Here is a 16,787-nt window from a genome sequence, read left to right as displayed (position 1 = left end):
CTGTGCATTATGCTTTTACACCAAACTAATCGGCCTGTATGAATAAGCAACTCTGAATTTGAAGTCTATATCAGTGGGGGGCACCTTTCTCGTTACGACTTAAGTGTTTATGTTCATCTGTAGTAGGCTACATACATGGCCTTCTACAAGGCTTCATGACAGATGACCATAATAAAGGTGCACTAGAAATTTGAACTAGCAATACTACTACTGCTACTACTTAATCATAATAATAATAATAATAATAATATATAAAAGAAAAAAATATGTATCATTTGCACACACTGAACCCAGAAGACAGCTTTTATTTTTTTTCCTTTTCGTTCATTTATTTAGAAGATCACTAGGAACTCAGACCCCTCTGCTTGGATTTGGCTTACAGAATGATGGACAGAAGATGGAGTGAGTGAACGTAAAACTGAAGGAGAGGACAACAGAGGAGACAGCTCCACGAACGGATGGGTGCACAGGTATGAAAGTGTGACACACATGTGGCCTCGTTGTAAACATACGTGTGCACAAAATAAATTATTACTTACACAAACTTTTTTCTTTAGTCTTTTTTTTCTTTTAACAATTAACACGACAAACAACGTTGTGTCAATGTGTGAAAACAGGCATTTAACAGTGATTTTACACCATCCACAAAGGCCTACCAGTAGATACTCTATGTAGTGCTTTTTTTTTGTAAATGCATAGAATGTTTGCACTGCAAACCAAAATATACAAAAGAAATAAAGATTCTCTTTTTTTATCTTCCAGAATACATTTTTCCGTCTGAACGTAAAGTATATTGTCTGAATCATGCGAGTGTTAAATATTTCCATCATTGGACATTTTCGTTGGGCAACAAACGCCAATGACAACAAAATATTGAAATCTTTTTGGATGAAAGAAAATTTGGACTCGTCTTATAGCTCTGAGAGCAAGTGTTTTCGTTTGTATATATACAAAAATTGTTCTAATATAATCTAACCAATCTAAACAACAGCAAATTTCAGTGCAGATTCAAAATAAACACGTGTGGTGATGGCCAACTTCAGTTTGCCCTCTGAGGTGAAAAGGGACTCATAATCTATCTCTCCTGCCGTGCCTTTTTTTTTTTCATTTTAATATCCTCCAGTTAGACAGACCTTTGGAACACGAAATGAGAGAACTCGTTGATAATTGGTTAAGACTGATATTATGGAGTCTGCTTTTGGGCATATCCAAACTCGGTAACATCTGAACACTTTTACAAACAGATAAATAAATACATAAATATTTAAGTAAATAAATAGATAAATAAATAAATACATAAATCAGTAAAACAACATAGCGCTAAACAATGAGGTAATCCTTCCATGGCTGTTTTGATATTTTTAAAATAAGTGTTACTGGAAAAAAGTAACTCGATAAAAGTAAAGCTTAACTTCATTTAGTTTCGCAATCTTTTTTTTCTCCAAAAGGCAGAGAACACTAGGACTGTTTTTGTATCATCAGAGCAACTGTGAAATTAGTTGGTCTGAATTACCTGTTATTTGCATACTTCACATTCACCAGTTTCGTGAAAATAAATCGGTGGGATTATCAAACCTCACAAAACCGAGTAAGAATCATATTTGTCTGTAGCCACACCGCTTTGAAAATCTTCCGCGTCAAAAGCAGACCGAAAACGATGTTTGTGTGTATGTTCCTTGGTCCCCAAATTCAGTCCAAACAACACGTGTGCGTCCATCAGTGCGTAGCCGAAAATTTCAACCGCTTCTGTTTTTGTCTTTGGTTACAAAACCATACCCGCACTACGTTCTTTTTCAGGTCCAACTTTTCTGCTATCGCCGCTATTTTCTCAGAGGACGGTCGAGGTTGTACGGCAAAGTAAGCCTCCAAAGAACGTTTCTCTGGCGCTGCTATCGACGTTCGCTTTCGCTTCTTCTCGCTTCCATTGAAAAGGTCGGGTTTGTTCATTTTATCTCTCTGGGCACCCTCGGCCTCCTCCAGCCACGCCTGAAGAATGGGTTTGAGCGCGATCATGTTGTTATGCGACAGAGTTAACGATTCGAATCGACAAATGGTACTTTGGCTTAGCGAGCCCACACCGGGAATTTTCAGGTTAGCTAGGGCACCGCCAACGTCCGCCTGGGTAACCCCGAGCTTGATCCGTCTCTGTTTGAAACGCTCAGCAAAAGCCTCTAGCTCCCTTGGGTCTGTGTCCGAGTCAGTGATTGAGGGCAGTCCATTGTTATTGAGTCCGCCCTGACCACCGCCATGGTGTCCGTGTCCGGGCAAGAGCCCGTGATGTGTTAGGGGCGAATTCATGTTCATAGCCTGGTGAGAGAGGTGGCTCAAGCCATGCATGTGCGAGTGTGGGTGAGCCGAGGTGGAGATCAGACCCCCGCCGCCCCCACCACCACCGCCTCCGGCCCCGTCGTGTGCGCTGCTCATGAGGGAGAGCGACTGGGAAGTGATATGGTCCATGAGGTCCGGAGGTTCCAGGTTCTGGTGGGGATGGTGGTGGTGGTGATGGTGATGGGCCAGTGGCACGGTGGAGTTAGAGCATCCCACGCTGTTCATGGTGTGGTAGGTCGCGTCCGGCTTGAACGGGTGAGTCTTGCCCTGAGACACCGCGATATCCACGGCCGCCAAAGCTTCGGCGCGGGCCAGCAGAGTCTCATCCAGACTTGCAAATATGTTACTCTGCAGCTGCAGTCCAAGAGAAAGCGGTGGAGAACCAGAGAGAGAGAAAAGCAAGGAGAGGAGCAGGCAGATACATAGAGAGAGAGGGGAGAGAGGGGAAAGTAGAGAGAAAAGGAGGTTGAGGAGGAAAAAAACAGAGGAATAAATGGATATGTCAGCTGGGGAATACTGTCAACACATAACACATAGAGAATATTCCTTTTAGAAGCTTCGAGTCATAAAAATTAATACAAAAAAGGGTGAAGTCGGAGCCTTCACTGAGCATGGCTTTCAAAAAAGATCACAGGCGTTTCAGATGATTGCCGTGGAATACATGAAAAAAACATTAAGCGCGCGGCTTGGCAGAATGTGCCTTGCAGCGCTGTACAGTTTCCACGCGCCTCGTCTACCGGAGAGGGACAGCGAAAGAAGTTTTTTAGGGGGTTCTTTACCTGTGGAGCTTGCAGACATGCTCTTCGGATGGCTTCTGAGCTGGAATGCAGAGTTGTGTACTTGTGCTCCGGTAAGCTCGGATGCATGGCGAAATGCGCCTGTTTGCTGTTCATGGACATCATGTTTGCGAGCTTCTTCTCTTCAAAATCAAATAGATAAAGTGCCCGAGAGTCGAGGGAAGAAAACAACAACAGCAAAGGAACTGTCGAGAAAAAAAAACAAGTCGAATAAACAAATCCCCTTTTGGTGTGTGGGTATGTGTGTGTAAGTGTGTGTGTCCGGCGGTAATGATGCGCAGCTTCAAGCCCACGAGATGCAGCGGAGATGCCTGCAGTCTCTTGGTCGCGCGTGTCTGTCTGCCGCTCGGCAGCGCGAGGGATGGGAAGTGCTCTAACACCTGAGCCCTTCAGATCTCGTCAAGCAAGCGCGCCTTCTCTCGCGAGACATGGAACGGTGCAGCCTGACAGATAACGGGCCCGCTTCGAGCGCAAGTGACTCTCGCCTCTCCTTCTCCCCCTCTCCCTCTTCTGTTCTCATCTCCTCCCGTCCTATCCTCTTCTCTTCTCCCCTCTGGCCCGGACGAGCACGAATATGAGGACGGCAAAGGGCTCTACACCTGTGGATCAACCGCGCATGCGTATTCACCGGAATAAAACTGCGTTTCAATAAAAGAAATCAAAGCTATGTGAACCACGTGTGCTGATAAAGCTGTTTGGGTTTATTTTAGTTTTGTCGTTTGGGTTTGTTTTTTTTGCTACCAAAGGTTTTGACTATGTAAAGTATGTGCTATAAATGATGAGGCTCATGACAAATCATATCATATTTTTCTTATTTCCTTAATGTCTTTTTTCAAATAGCAGGCCATTTTCGTTTGGAAACGCCAAGTCAGAATGAGTCAGACACATTTTGGCAGTTTGTTAAGTAGGACTGGTGTACATTTAATTTAATTTGTATACGTATATATACAGGTATTTCCTTGTACTGGCCGTTGCCTATTCTTAAGGTCTCTCGGACCAGATCTCCCAAATAGCCTGAGACACAGAAAGCTACAGAGATCTTCTGCAACATTTACAAGACTGTCATGACTTTCAGGCCGTAGAGCAGCCTTGCCGTGTCAGCCATGTAAGCTGGAAATGACTTCTAAAGATACTGATCTCTCGTATGTAAAATGGCGTTTGCCCGCAGGCCAGTCCGGCGATAGGGGCTACACAGAAGAAATCGTGTTATTTTGCATGCCCAAAGCTGACTTCAAAAGCACGTCACGTTACTGCCAATGCATTAGAGTTAATATTGACATTGATGCAAAGGCAAGACACCGCAAAGACCTTTCTCACAAAGGTTGTTGTGCAACACGGCACAATGCCTTAATTTAGTATGCAAATTTAACGATATCATGTATATTTCACAAACCTCTAATCACTGCATGAATTTTTAATTGGCTAACCGTGGTGCGTTTGAACAAATGAAGCGTTAATTCATTTGGATGTATTAATTTCTTTAAAGACTGTGTACAAGGTTACGGTGGATATTAAATCAATTTGTTTAGTGCTCATCCGGCGATGATCACGTTTTAATGACGGGCGCATAAAAGGCCCATTTGTTTCAGTCGAGCTACCATAAAGATGCGCGTGACAGTGGATCACTATAATGATATAAAGGTGACGATTGTTGAACCGGTATGTGCGTGTTACCAGCTTGTAGATACGGTGCAGGACGAAAGCAGAATGACACACGTGAACTTTTGTCTTTTTGCAGGTATTCTTAGGCAATGAAGTCACTGATTTGCAAGTTTGAGAAAACTAGAAATTATTTAAATGTGCTGCACAAATGACACTCTAAAAGGCATAATTTTAAGAAGTTTGCCAATATTCCTGTGCATTGTTTAGACGTTTCAGACGTTTGTTATTTACAGGCCCTGAAAATGTAAAGGAACAGGTACTGTGTTCTGTCTCAGGAACAAGATTCATGAGACAGAACACAGATAATTAATGAGAAGCATTCTCTTTTGTTCCCTCAAGTTCTTAAGGAACAGAAACAGAGGGGAAACTTGTCTTCAAGTTGTATTTAAAGATGACGAGGATGATTGATGACAGATACCAATGTTTAAGAATAGTTACAAATTGAAGGTCAGCATTTAGTGCTTTTATTTTTCTTGTTTCATTAAAAAAATATTCAGCTTACAATAAAGCATGGTTATGGGTAGACTGGTGCTGAAATGTCACTCGGTACAAAAACATTAAAAAAAAAACATCTGACATCAGTAAAGAACAAAAAGATTGTATTGATCATGACTGTCTAAACACTCATTTAAAATGGGTTTAAACCATCCATCATTCAATCTCGGCTACCAGCTAAGCTTTCAAAATTGGCAACAGGAACCTCGAAGATCCTCACACAAAATATCTGCATGATCCGTAGCATATGTGAAACACTGTGACCTTAAACAGAGCCCACTCCATTCCATCTCCGCTCAAGACCTTTAAACACAAATATCCAGCCATGTTTCTTAGGCACAGACTTACTTTTAAGTTTCACTATAAAGGCAGACTGACTACTGAAAGCTAGATTTAGGTTCATAGCTGAGCGTGATCAAAAGCCTAGAGGCTTTCTCAGGCTCTTCTTTCAGAGGAGCACATTCACCACTGGACGTCAGGAGGGAAGAGGGGCATTCAGTTGTGTTTGGACAGTTTGGAGGGACTGGAAGTGAGAGGGCCGCTGGGACACCTGCGTTTGGTCACCTGAACGACCTCGGCTGCCATCTCTGATGAGGGTAATGATGACCTTATCTCGACAGAGGTCATAGGGATCACCTCGGCTCTCTCTAGTAATCTCTGCCCACTCTCCTGTGCGTCAGCCCCCAGCCTCAAGGTGGCATCTCTCCCAGTGGTGTCAGTCTGATCTAATATGCCCAATTCACACTCTGTGCCAGTGGTCAGCTGGCCACTGCTGTGCCCTGCAGTGGACACAGTCAAACGAGAGCCCGTGCCACTTGGGCCTTCATCGTCAGAGATCAGAGAGTCCAGTTCACTCATCTTGTCCTGGTACGCCGCGTCCATACAGGCTTCACTGGAGGCACCTAGGGTATCTGTGACATTGTGAGTGACATTTGGAGATTCAACAGTGCCGTTTGCTCCCCTAAAGGACTGTTTGGTCATCCACGGCGCCTCCCGCAGGTTGTTTTTGGAAGCTGCAGGTTTTTGCTCAGAGGCCGTGGGGGCCACACTAGGGCCACACCCATCGAAGCTTAGCCTGCGCAGGTAAGAGAGGGGGCCACGGCCCTGGTCACATCCACGCCCCGCCCTCCCCTCGCTCTGCACCAATGGGCTTCTCAGGCTTAGGCTGCGAAGAGCTGAGGAGGGTGTGCTTGGGCTGACAAAGCCAGCAGAAGACAGACAGCCATCAACGCATCCTCCGACATCCCCACCCACTTTGTGGGGACTGGCGGTGTCTCTGAGCAGTCGCTCGGACGTCGTCAGCAGGAGGCCCTGGTTGCCGCCGAAAGCAGACGTCGCCCCGCCCAAGTCGGTGTGCACGGACGTCTCCTCCATCTCACTCAAGCTCCTCCTCATGGCGGTGATCCGATCGCCATGGGGCCGACGACCCGCCTCGCTCTCCCCGGTGTGAGTGCACTCGGAACGGGGGTCCTCCCTGGGCCCGGGGGCATCTGTGCTGGGGTCCGCCACCTGGTCCCTCTGCGCCTCCAGCTCTTCGATGAAGTGGTCGCTACGCTCCAGGGCTCTCTTCAGATGAGCCACGTCACGCTCAAGCTGCTGGACCTTCGCCTCAAGAGCAGCCACTGTGTACCTGCCATACCTGAGACACATGATGCAACGAACACAAGTTACATAAATGACAATAGTCAAAGTGGTCAAATGTATCCTATATATGGTGCTTCATTAGACTCTGTATGTGTGCTATAATGTGCATCAAACTCTCACAAATATACATATTACTCTACATATGTAAAAATTTATGTAAAACATGGCCAGGTTGTGTGTAGTGTGAAGACAAAGTTACAGTGGATATCAAAAGTGTCTCCTGATCGTTTTATTTCACAAAAATAACCAGCATGCTCTACATTATATCTTATATTACCACAATTAAAAAGGCAGTTATAGAGGAGAGAGAGCCCATCTTATAACACTACTCACTTCTGTGGAGAGCGGCTCTCCACCTCAGCCTTCAAGCGCATGTTCTCCTGGACAAGGTCCACGTTCTGGGCTCGCAAGGTTTTGTTCGCCTTTGGGAGACAGAGAGAGAGAGAGAGAGAGAGAGAGAGAGAGAGAGAGAGAGAGAGAGAGAGAGAGAGAGAGAGATAGATACACATTCACTACTCCATTTTTCTTTTGAGTCAGCATTTTCAGAGACAATGAAGCCAATAGCACAGTCCACGCCTGGCATCCTTGGCCAGTGTTTCACCTCACAGGAGAGTTGATATGACAACCCGTGTATAGACTGTATAGAGGGCCCAACCCTGAACCTGACCATAGTGATTTTCATGGCCTATACACGAAATTGGTGTACAGAACTTGACTTCCATCAACAGTTATTTTTTCAAAAGTAATTATTTACTTCTGCATTGTGCTCCTGGTTATATTCCAGCACTATCCATATTGATTGGGTGCTGCACTTGGCCTGACCAGGTGGTCCTCTGCATGAAAACTTGGAAATTGTGTGAAGGCAGGTGTTTATTAGAACTCTTGAACAAACGTTCGGGGACAATGAGTTAGTCAACCTCTGTAATTCCTTCCCAAATTCAGTTACCGTGTTGCTGAATAACAGTTTAACCAGGTAAAACGCAAACACCACAAACTGGAAAAGAGAAGCCAAAAGAAGCAAAATACTATTTAGTCTACGATTAATGTAATCACTGTTTAATCACTGTAGTCTACCCTACAATCTGTTTAATATCCATTTTTCCACTGTATCTCTGAACATTACTGCAGTGTTTTGACAGAGACATTAGTTTCTATTAGTTGACTAGTTGGAAATGTCAAAATCAGCACATATATTTCATCATATAGAAAGAAATATACCAGTAAAGTAGTACTAATTGTTATTATTACATTGTTTTATTTATTGACAACTGGAATGGTAAAAAGGTAATGTTCTCAACATCTGTTTACAGATGCAACTCCTAATCAGCGTCCAGGGACCTTACCTCTCTCAGCTTCTCCACATCCTGTTTGACCTTCTCATAGAGGTCGGTGGCCGCTCGCAGCTTGCCGGCCCACTCCTCCAGCTCAGTGGGGTCGAGGCCCCGGTCCTCGTCGTGGGACACCGATACGGCGCGGGGCTCCAAGATCGTTTCGAGTTGCGTCTCAGCGGCGCGGTTTTTGTTTCGCAGCTGCTCATTTTCCCTCTCCAGGCTCTCAATTTCATCCTGAGGAGAGCCGTTTGGCACGCCACGCCGAGCGTTAACGAACGAGAAAGAAGGAGGTTGAGCTGTGCTTCAGTGACTCCATCAGTGGAACACAGCAGCAGCAAAGCAAAGGTCACACGATCAAGTACTAGGGAGCACTTTACAAAGACATGGCTGCCCACAACTACTTTTTAATAAAGGTTACACAAAAAATCTACAGTGTTTATCTTCCTATATCATATGACTTAACCCAAAAGTAAGCATATGAGGCTCTGCTTTTAGGATCATTAAATGTACGCTCTCGCTATTTACCTGTCTATCTATCTGTCTATTTGTCTATCTGCCTTTCTATCTACCTGTCTAAGTATCTATCTATCTATCTGTTGTCTGCTGTTAATGTTGTGATCAAGATTCATCTCTGCAAAGAGTGTAATCACTATGCTGCATACTTTCTATATTGTATAGAAGTGACAATAAAATGTTTTCCACTGGAAAGGTAAAAATTGGTTTCTTTAACACGTCAGCAGTTCCAATGAGGGACTGGAGGAGACGGAGATGGTCAGGTCACTTACCTCATACTCCTTCAGCAGCAGCTCTCCCCTGCTCTTCCTGAGACGTCTCTTCATGGTGGGGCTTTCAGGAACATCACTTTCATTTGTCGCCCCTGTTGAGAGGGGAAAAAATATTCTTGAAAACTTGTTCAAATATTCATTGGTGACGCAAACACACCATCTCCAATCTACCAATCTCTCCTACCACCCCAAGATTGTGATAAATTAAAGTCATCCATATAAGGAAAGCGCAGTGCAATATGTTGTTTGCAACTGTATGTGATTTTAAGGATGAAATTTATAAATGGAGTGAAGTATATTCGACCATATGAGTAGAGCCTAATAAAGTGAAGCTTCTGAGATTCTGCACCAGTTTTAAAAGCCTTGATTTGTAGAGTAAATGTGAGCACAGACACGCAACCACACAGACATTTTAATAGCAACATCACGTGAATGAAGTTAGCCTTCCTTCAGACCTCTCACCTATGATCTCCCTGCAGGGGTTGTCAGGCGTGATGGGCACCCTACAGGTAGGGCATTGGCTGGCCACGCTGAGCCACACGTCCATGCAGACAGAGCAGAACACATGGTGATTGCAGCAGACCACCGGTTGTCGAACCTGAATTGAAAAACTGTTGTAAGGATAGCATAGGTACTGCCAGGACTTTTTCCTTCAAACACACAATGATAAAACTCAAACTGAGTTCTCACCTACAACTGACAGTCTTGCCATCAATGATGAATGACCCTGCTTGCCCAGGTAATCTAATCTACCTCTGAAAGTTGATAATCTTGTACCTCTGAAACACATCGCAGGCCTATCACGTGTTAAATCCACATCTTTAAGAGACTTTTTAACACTTCAGTTGAGCGTATTTAAAGAAGCCGGGGTCACATAGAAAGCACTTATGGGAAGGTCTTAAATACCAAGTTCTGAAGAAAGGCACACAACATTTGTTTTATACCAATAAGGATTGGAAATGTGTGTGTTTAACTTGCAGGTTTGACGGTTTGCCCAGACAAAAGTTGGCAGTGGACAAAACGTTGCTTCAGCCAAACGACAAATAGCTCTTTGATACAATGTTTCTGTTACATTGTCTAACAAAGTCTTGTAACATTATTCGCCACATGGTTACTTTGCTAAAGCGGAACTCATAACTGAGTGAATGTAGTATGTTACATATTGGCTTCGCTCTATGTAGGCACTGTACAGAAAGCACAATGAAACACAATGGCAAACTCAGCTGCACATTGTCCAATAGCCTGTTTTGGGTTTCAGGTCTAACTGTGACATGTTACCATGACTGATCTGCTTTTTTATTAACATAGTTTGCTAAACATCAGTGGCTTGTTTCCTCTCCAACAGATTGTCTTTAAAAAAGCTAACAAACGTTAGCTGGCTAGCAGGATAGACGCAGATCTGTAATATGTTTCAGCGTCAAGAACTCTGACGCACGCGAGCGTATTACCTTTCCGAGGCAAATCTGGCAAGAAATCGGTAGTGTTAAGGAGATGGTAACGTTTTGGTAGTTCTGTGCCATAATATTCCACAACGGCGACCACCCAGTACACTGAAGTTGCAGACAGAGCGAATGAAAGTCCCTCCACTACAAACAAAGCAACGCCTCCCATTGCAGATAAGTACGGAGAGCCGTGAGGGATAAACTTCATCTTGAAACCCGAGTTCATGAACACCTGGAAATGATAACTAGACATTTCGGGTTTATCTTAATCTCAGTGCAAAGACAAACGAGAGTATAATTTTTGCATTTTTATGTAGCTATATAGGTTTAAACAAGGGTAGACAAAATAAGAAACGCATTTTCCACTTTGTCCTGGCGACACACATTCTGGTGCAAAACGCTTAGGAACATATTAGCTGCTGTTTATACAAGAAAAACACATGTCAAAGTACAATAATTCATTGTGAAATCATTACAAAATTAAATGACCTTCCATACCTATCTTGCAGAGAGGCATTTGCAGCAGACTACCAGACCACATCGTCAGCTAACTCAATTAGAATTGAACTGCCGCAAAACAATCTTGTAGGGTACATTGATTACATCAAGCCGCCCGTCAGTACTTCCACTACACTGCTGTTATTAGCTGCGAGACATTCCCTTTAACATGCCCATGTGCCTCGGGCCAGGCTCAGAGTCCTCACAAAGGGTTCAGGAACGCGCAGCAACACACACTTCATCTCCGTGAAACCAACTGCAACCAAGTGTTGTTAGTGAGTAGAGCAGAAAAATGTCAATTCACTTGGTGTTTGCAGCAAAGTAAAGACCCCGAGACGACCCAGGGAGAACCACAGTCCTGGAGAACTGGAATTATTTTGAATCTATATTCCTGTAAGGATTGTATTCCTTTCAGTAGTGAGGTCACTATTAAAAAATACATATGTACCTCATTCATGCATAACCCCCTCCCCCCATAAACACCTAATACAGAGCGAGTCACTTATGTTGCCTCCCTTCCTCCTATATTAGAAGAGTAAAAACTTCAAATTCGAATTTGGACACTATTTAATGCCTTGATTGAAATCTAGTCATTTCATGTCTGAGAACAGCAAAATATTATTTTGTAGAACAGCATTATTGAGTATATGATCATCTCCTCTGTTATGAACCATGGCCATATGTCTGAATGGCCGTGTCTTTCCGATGAGGAAAGGAGGGGGGTTGCAGCGTTCAGACGTGTTCTGGTTTCTGCCAGCATCATATTTCAGCAGAATATGTTCCGGACGACGCTTTGTAATCGCTCAGTCATTAATTGGTGACAGTCAATTAATCACAGCCGGTTCATACTCCAGCCCCTATTGATCTCGTCTGAGGCCTTATTTTTCATCCTTAAATGGCATGGACGCCAGATTTGACTAGGGGCGGGCCAAGCAGAGGGTGGCAAGGCGATGACCCATCCGGAGGGGATGAACGCGTGGGGGCCCCGCACCCCTGCCGAATAGCATCTTTACCATTTGGGCTGGAAAGGTTTAGACTGCCCTTAGAGCAGGGCGACGTGGGGCCTCTCGCTCTGTCGATCTGCTGACCTTTTCTGTTTAAAGCTTAATCACTGACAAATGCTTTACATTAATTAGCGCTCACTCACCTGCTCCCTGCTCACTCACTCGTGCACTCGTTTGCTCGCCTCCTCAACCCCACCCGGCCCGCCACCCCACCTGCACCACCCCTGCAGCCCTGGCAAAACAGACACAGTGACATAATTACCCCCACTCTCACACATACACACCAGTGCACTCACACCAGTGAGCTCACACACACACACGCACACCAGTGAGCTCTCTCTCTCTCACACACACACACACACACACACACACACACACCAGTGAGCTCACACACACACACACCAGTGAATTCTCACGCACACACACACACACACACACCAGTGAGCTCACACACACACACATACACACCAGTGAGCTCTCACACACACACCAGTGAGCTCACACACACACACACCAGTGAGCTCACACACACACATACACACCAGTGAGTTCACACGCACACACCAGTGAGCTCTCACACAGACACACACACACACACCAGTGAGCTCACACACACACACACACACACCAGAGAGCTCACACACACACACACACACACACACACACACACACACACACACACACACACACACACACACACTAGTGAGCTCACACACACACCAGTGAGCTCTCGCTCACACACACACACACACCCACTGACTAGTGAGCTCACACACACTCTGCTACTTGCACACCTTCTGTGTGAATTTGTGGTACTAAACAGAATAGATCTGTGTGCGTGTGTGTGTGTGTGAGTGTGTGTGTGTGTGTGTGTGTGTGTATGTGTGTGTGTGCGTGCGTGTGTGTGTGAAAGCAGATTATACACCTCTCAGGGTGGTGCAGACATCCTGCTCCACCCTCCTGCAGGTTTCGCGAATTGATTAGTGCCAACCCTGACGGCGATCACTGTGGTGACGAGGAGAGCACCATGGCGATGAGAGGGTCTCCGCGGCGATGGGGCCCATCTCCTGAGTTTCTCTCTCTCCACAGGTCTGCGTTTGGGAAGGAGAGCAGCTGGTGAGCTCCTGCGGTGCCCTTTAACTTCAGCCCTCTCCATCCTTCAGCGTGAGAGAAATCAGGACAAATCAGTCGGTGTGGATAATGACCAGATACAGAGATAAGTTTAATCTTTGTCTCTCTCATATTTCATTTCTTTCCATGTCCACATATAAATCATGTATTATAACCTTGTTTAAACACCCAAGAACGGAGCATGCACACTAAGAAAAATGTGCACATTATCTGTGACGTAAGTATTGCCATAACAAAATCTGTTCTGATCTTTAAGGAGACTCCAATGAAAAGGCCACTGATGACGTACTGTAGGTATGTAACTAACCTGGTGTCTGCTCCTGGCATTCCTCGCTTCCTGTCCTGTAGTCCCGTAGTCTCCCTTACATTCTCTCTGTTTTTATACCGTATCTCTGCATATTTCTCTTGCTCTTGCTATCGATGCCTCCATTCAACATCCCTCAATCCCTTCACCCCCCCCCCCCAGCATTAGGCTGTAGTGAGAAGAATCAGATGGATGACAGTTTGTTTATTTGTTTCATGCAAAGCCATGTAGCCCCTCCTCAGCATCCACACATCTAAACACACACACACACACAAACACACACACATGACAGTCCTAGCCTTACCCCAAACCTCTGCCATACACTCACACACAAACATACACAAACTTATTGTCATAAACCAAAATATAGTCCACCTACCCTAGCCCTAACCTAACCCTACCCTCCTACCCTAGCCCTATCTAATATAGTCCACCTACCCTAACCCTACCCTCCTACCCTCCTACCCTACTCTAACCTTACCCTCCTACCCTAAACCTACCCTCCTACCCTCCTACCCTACTCTAACCCTACCCTCCTACCCTCCTACCCTACTCTAACCCTACCCTCCTACCCTAAACCTACTCTAACCCTACCCTCCTACCCTAACCCTACCCTCCTACCCTCCTACCCTACTCTAACCCTACCCTCCTACCCTCCTACCCTAACCCTACCCTCCTACCCTCCTACCCTCCTACCCTACTCTAACCCTACCCTCCTACCCTAAACCTACTCTAACCCTACCCTCCTACCCTCCTACCCTACTCTAACCCTACCCTACTCCAACCCTACCCTCCTACCCTAAACCTACTCTAACCCTACCCTCCTACCCTCCTACCCTACTCTAACCCTACCCTCCTACCCTTAACCTACTCTAACCCTACCCTCCTACCCTCCCACCCTCCTACCCCACACACACCCAAAGCAGAAGAGGCCCTTTGGCTATGAAGTGGCTCGTGTGTCTCCTCTCTCCCATATCTCTAGAGAGTCCCCTAGGACAAAGGGTGGTGGTATTATGGTAATGCTATCGCTTACTGCCCCCCAACCCCTTCATATTACTCTCCTGTCCCCAGCATCTTTAGCACAGCTGGGCAGGCACATCATTACAAGCACTGTGGCGATCTGTTCAGAGAAAGAAAGAAAGAAAGAGAGAGGACCTGGCAACCATAAGGGAGCAGTATACATATATCACGTGAAACATGATTAAAATCAAATGGGTGTGGGAGAGTGGAAATAAAATGCAAAACTTGTTATGAACACCTTATATCAAGTGCTGTCAGAATGGACAATCATTTCTCCCTTTGTCTTGCTGTCCAAAGCTCATGGCACAGTAGGTTTTGCATTTTGAAGGGCACATGCAGGTGAAGAGAAGTTGTAAATAAGACTGTAAACAGGGTCTATTCTCTAGCGTGTCATAAGGACAAATATCCTGTTTACAGTGTCATGTGACTGGGAGGAAATTAAACCTGTCTTACACTGGACACCGTCATTCCATTATTCAAGGTCTTACGAATGCAATTGTTTTAACTGTATATATAAATGATGATTGCTCCTTAAAAAAAAACTAATAAAATCAAATTAATTAATTTTCACATAAACAATGTTGACATGAGCTAAAAATATTTTATGTTTATTTTCTTGTATTTCTTGTTCTTCTTTCTTTGTGCTATTCTATGGTCCCTGCTACCTTAGCAGGTTGTTAGACAGAATCTAAATGGTACGAATGTGATTATAGGTCTTAACAGATAACACAGAGATCCTTTTAGCTGCCAGTTAATTTGGAACACATAAATACATATAGAAATGTATATTATTCTGGAATGAAAGAAGTGTGTGTGTGTATGTGTGTGTGTGAAAGTGTGAGTGTGTGTATGTGTGTGTGTGTCTGTCTGTGTGTGTGTGTGTGTGTGTGTGTGTGTGTGTGTGTGTGTGTGTGTGTGTGTGTGTGTGTGTGTGTGTGTGTGTGTGTGTGTGTGTGTGTGTGTTTGTATGTTTATGTGTGTGTGTGTTCTGGCTTGCATTAAGGTGTGTGCCCCCATCCTTTGCTCTTCATCTATCACCGTCCCTGACTGCGACTCCATCCTGCTTAAGTGACTGCATTTGCACGCAGGGAGCAGATCTCATTCAGGCCTCTTATCAGATTAGACCTTCAGGAGGGTCAGATCGGTCACTGCCCGATCCACTGGGTCACTCTCATCTGTCAAAAGAGCACAGCTTATTTATTCATCTATGTCTCTTTTCTCTGGCGAACCAAAAGAAGACAACCGCATCAAAGACACAGTGGTGCAAATTCACACATGTGGATGTACTTAGAGGGCCGAACATTGGATGAGTATAAAAATGAATTAAGTCGCTTTTTATGTCTCCTTTCTCTCTCTCCACTTCTTCTATTTTAAGGGCTGTTTGTAACGTAGCTTCCATTAGGTCATTGATAGACGAAGCAGATCTATTAGAGCATAAGACAGGGGAGGTGGTGGCCTTCTGAATATTCTAAAACGAACTATTAAAAATGCATAGTAGCTCATTATTTTAGCCTTCCATGACCGGACTGGGGGGTAGCCATCCTTTTCTGTCCCTTTTCTTCATTTTGTCTTTTTAATTGAGGAGCAGCTGAGGGGTACTGGATGGGGGTATGTGCAGTGTAACTGAGCATATGAAGGGGAGGAACTTGATCTGATGAACCTCACGGTACTTGAGAAGGAACACGAGGGGAAGAGGGAAGTGCTAAGCAGAACGTTCTCGTCTCTCTCTCTCTCTCTCATGTTCATCAGAGTGCTGATGCTTTTTCAGTGTACCTGACAGTGTGTTGTGTCTTGTTGCGCTTGCGAGGCATCTGTTTCGCCATACATACATAAACATACAAGCATTCTCAGACGCACACACACACACAAACCAAAGCAGGCACCCCCAGCATGCACCATAAGGCCTTATTAATTATTTGTGGCCACTTGACTTCATATTGTTCAGCCAGTGGCCGGGTCAAAGATTATAATTACCACTTTGCTGTTTGTATCGTATTCATCTCAACTTGCTTTTAGTGCAGTATTACTTCTGGCATCTCCTCTGTCTTCCTCTCTCCCTCTCTCTCTCCCTCTCTCTCCTCCTCTCTTTCTCTCTCTCTCTCCCTCTTGCTCTCTCTCCCTCTCCCTCTCCCTCTCCCGTACACAAGACCAAAAGTGCAGGCACATCATTTATTGATAAGACAAAAAGAATGTAATGAAATTATCAATGTTCCTGAATTAATTATGAACATGATTAAGAAAGCTAAAATCTCTGGAGCCAGTCTCTCATTACCCATGCAGTCTTAGGGATGGCTTTCATTCAGGGGAGAGGCGAATGAGCCCTTCAGCAGCAGACCCTGCGCCGCT

General features: G+C 44.8%; 2 protein-coding genes across 2 annotated transcripts; both read right to left on the bottom strand.

Annotated features, from left to right (window-relative positions):
• Positions 1-307: 307 nt before the first annotated feature.
• On the bottom strand, positions 308-5,167 carry pou4f1 (POU class 4 homeobox 1). Its single transcript, XM_012840640.3, has 2 exons — positions 3,108-5,167; positions 308-2,682 (listed from the first exon to the last, which is right to left on the bottom strand). Exons 1-2 carry the CDS (start codon positions 3,228-3,230, stop codon positions 1,717-1,719), a joined length of 1,089 nt encoding a protein of 362 aa, XP_012696094.1. The 5' UTR covers positions 3,231-5,167; the 3' UTR covers positions 308-1,716.
• Positions 5,168-5,235: 68 nt separating this feature from the next.
• Positions 5,236-10,673, bottom strand: obi1 (ORC ubiquitin ligase 1). Its single transcript, XM_012840632.3, has 6 exons — positions 10,491-10,673; positions 9,505-9,640; positions 9,043-9,134; positions 8,270-8,491; positions 7,260-7,348; positions 5,236-6,921 (listed from the first exon to the last, which is right to left on the bottom strand). Exons 1-6 carry the CDS (start codon positions 10,560-10,562, stop codon positions 5,778-5,780), a joined length of 1,755 nt encoding a protein of 584 aa, XP_012696086.2. The 5' UTR covers positions 10,563-10,673; the 3' UTR covers positions 5,236-5,777.
• Between the last annotated feature and the right edge of the window lie 6,114 nt (positions 10,674-16,787).

Source organism: Clupea harengus, chromosome 21, assembly GCF_900700415.2.
Source record: "Clupea harengus chromosome 21, Ch_v2.0.2, whole genome shotgun sequence".
Classification (NCBI taxonomy): Eukaryota; Metazoa; Chordata; class Actinopteri; order Clupeiformes; family Clupeidae; genus Clupea; species Clupea harengus.
The sequence above is the reverse complement of the archived record's forward strand: the minus strand, read 5'-3'. Positions and strand labels throughout refer to the sequence as shown.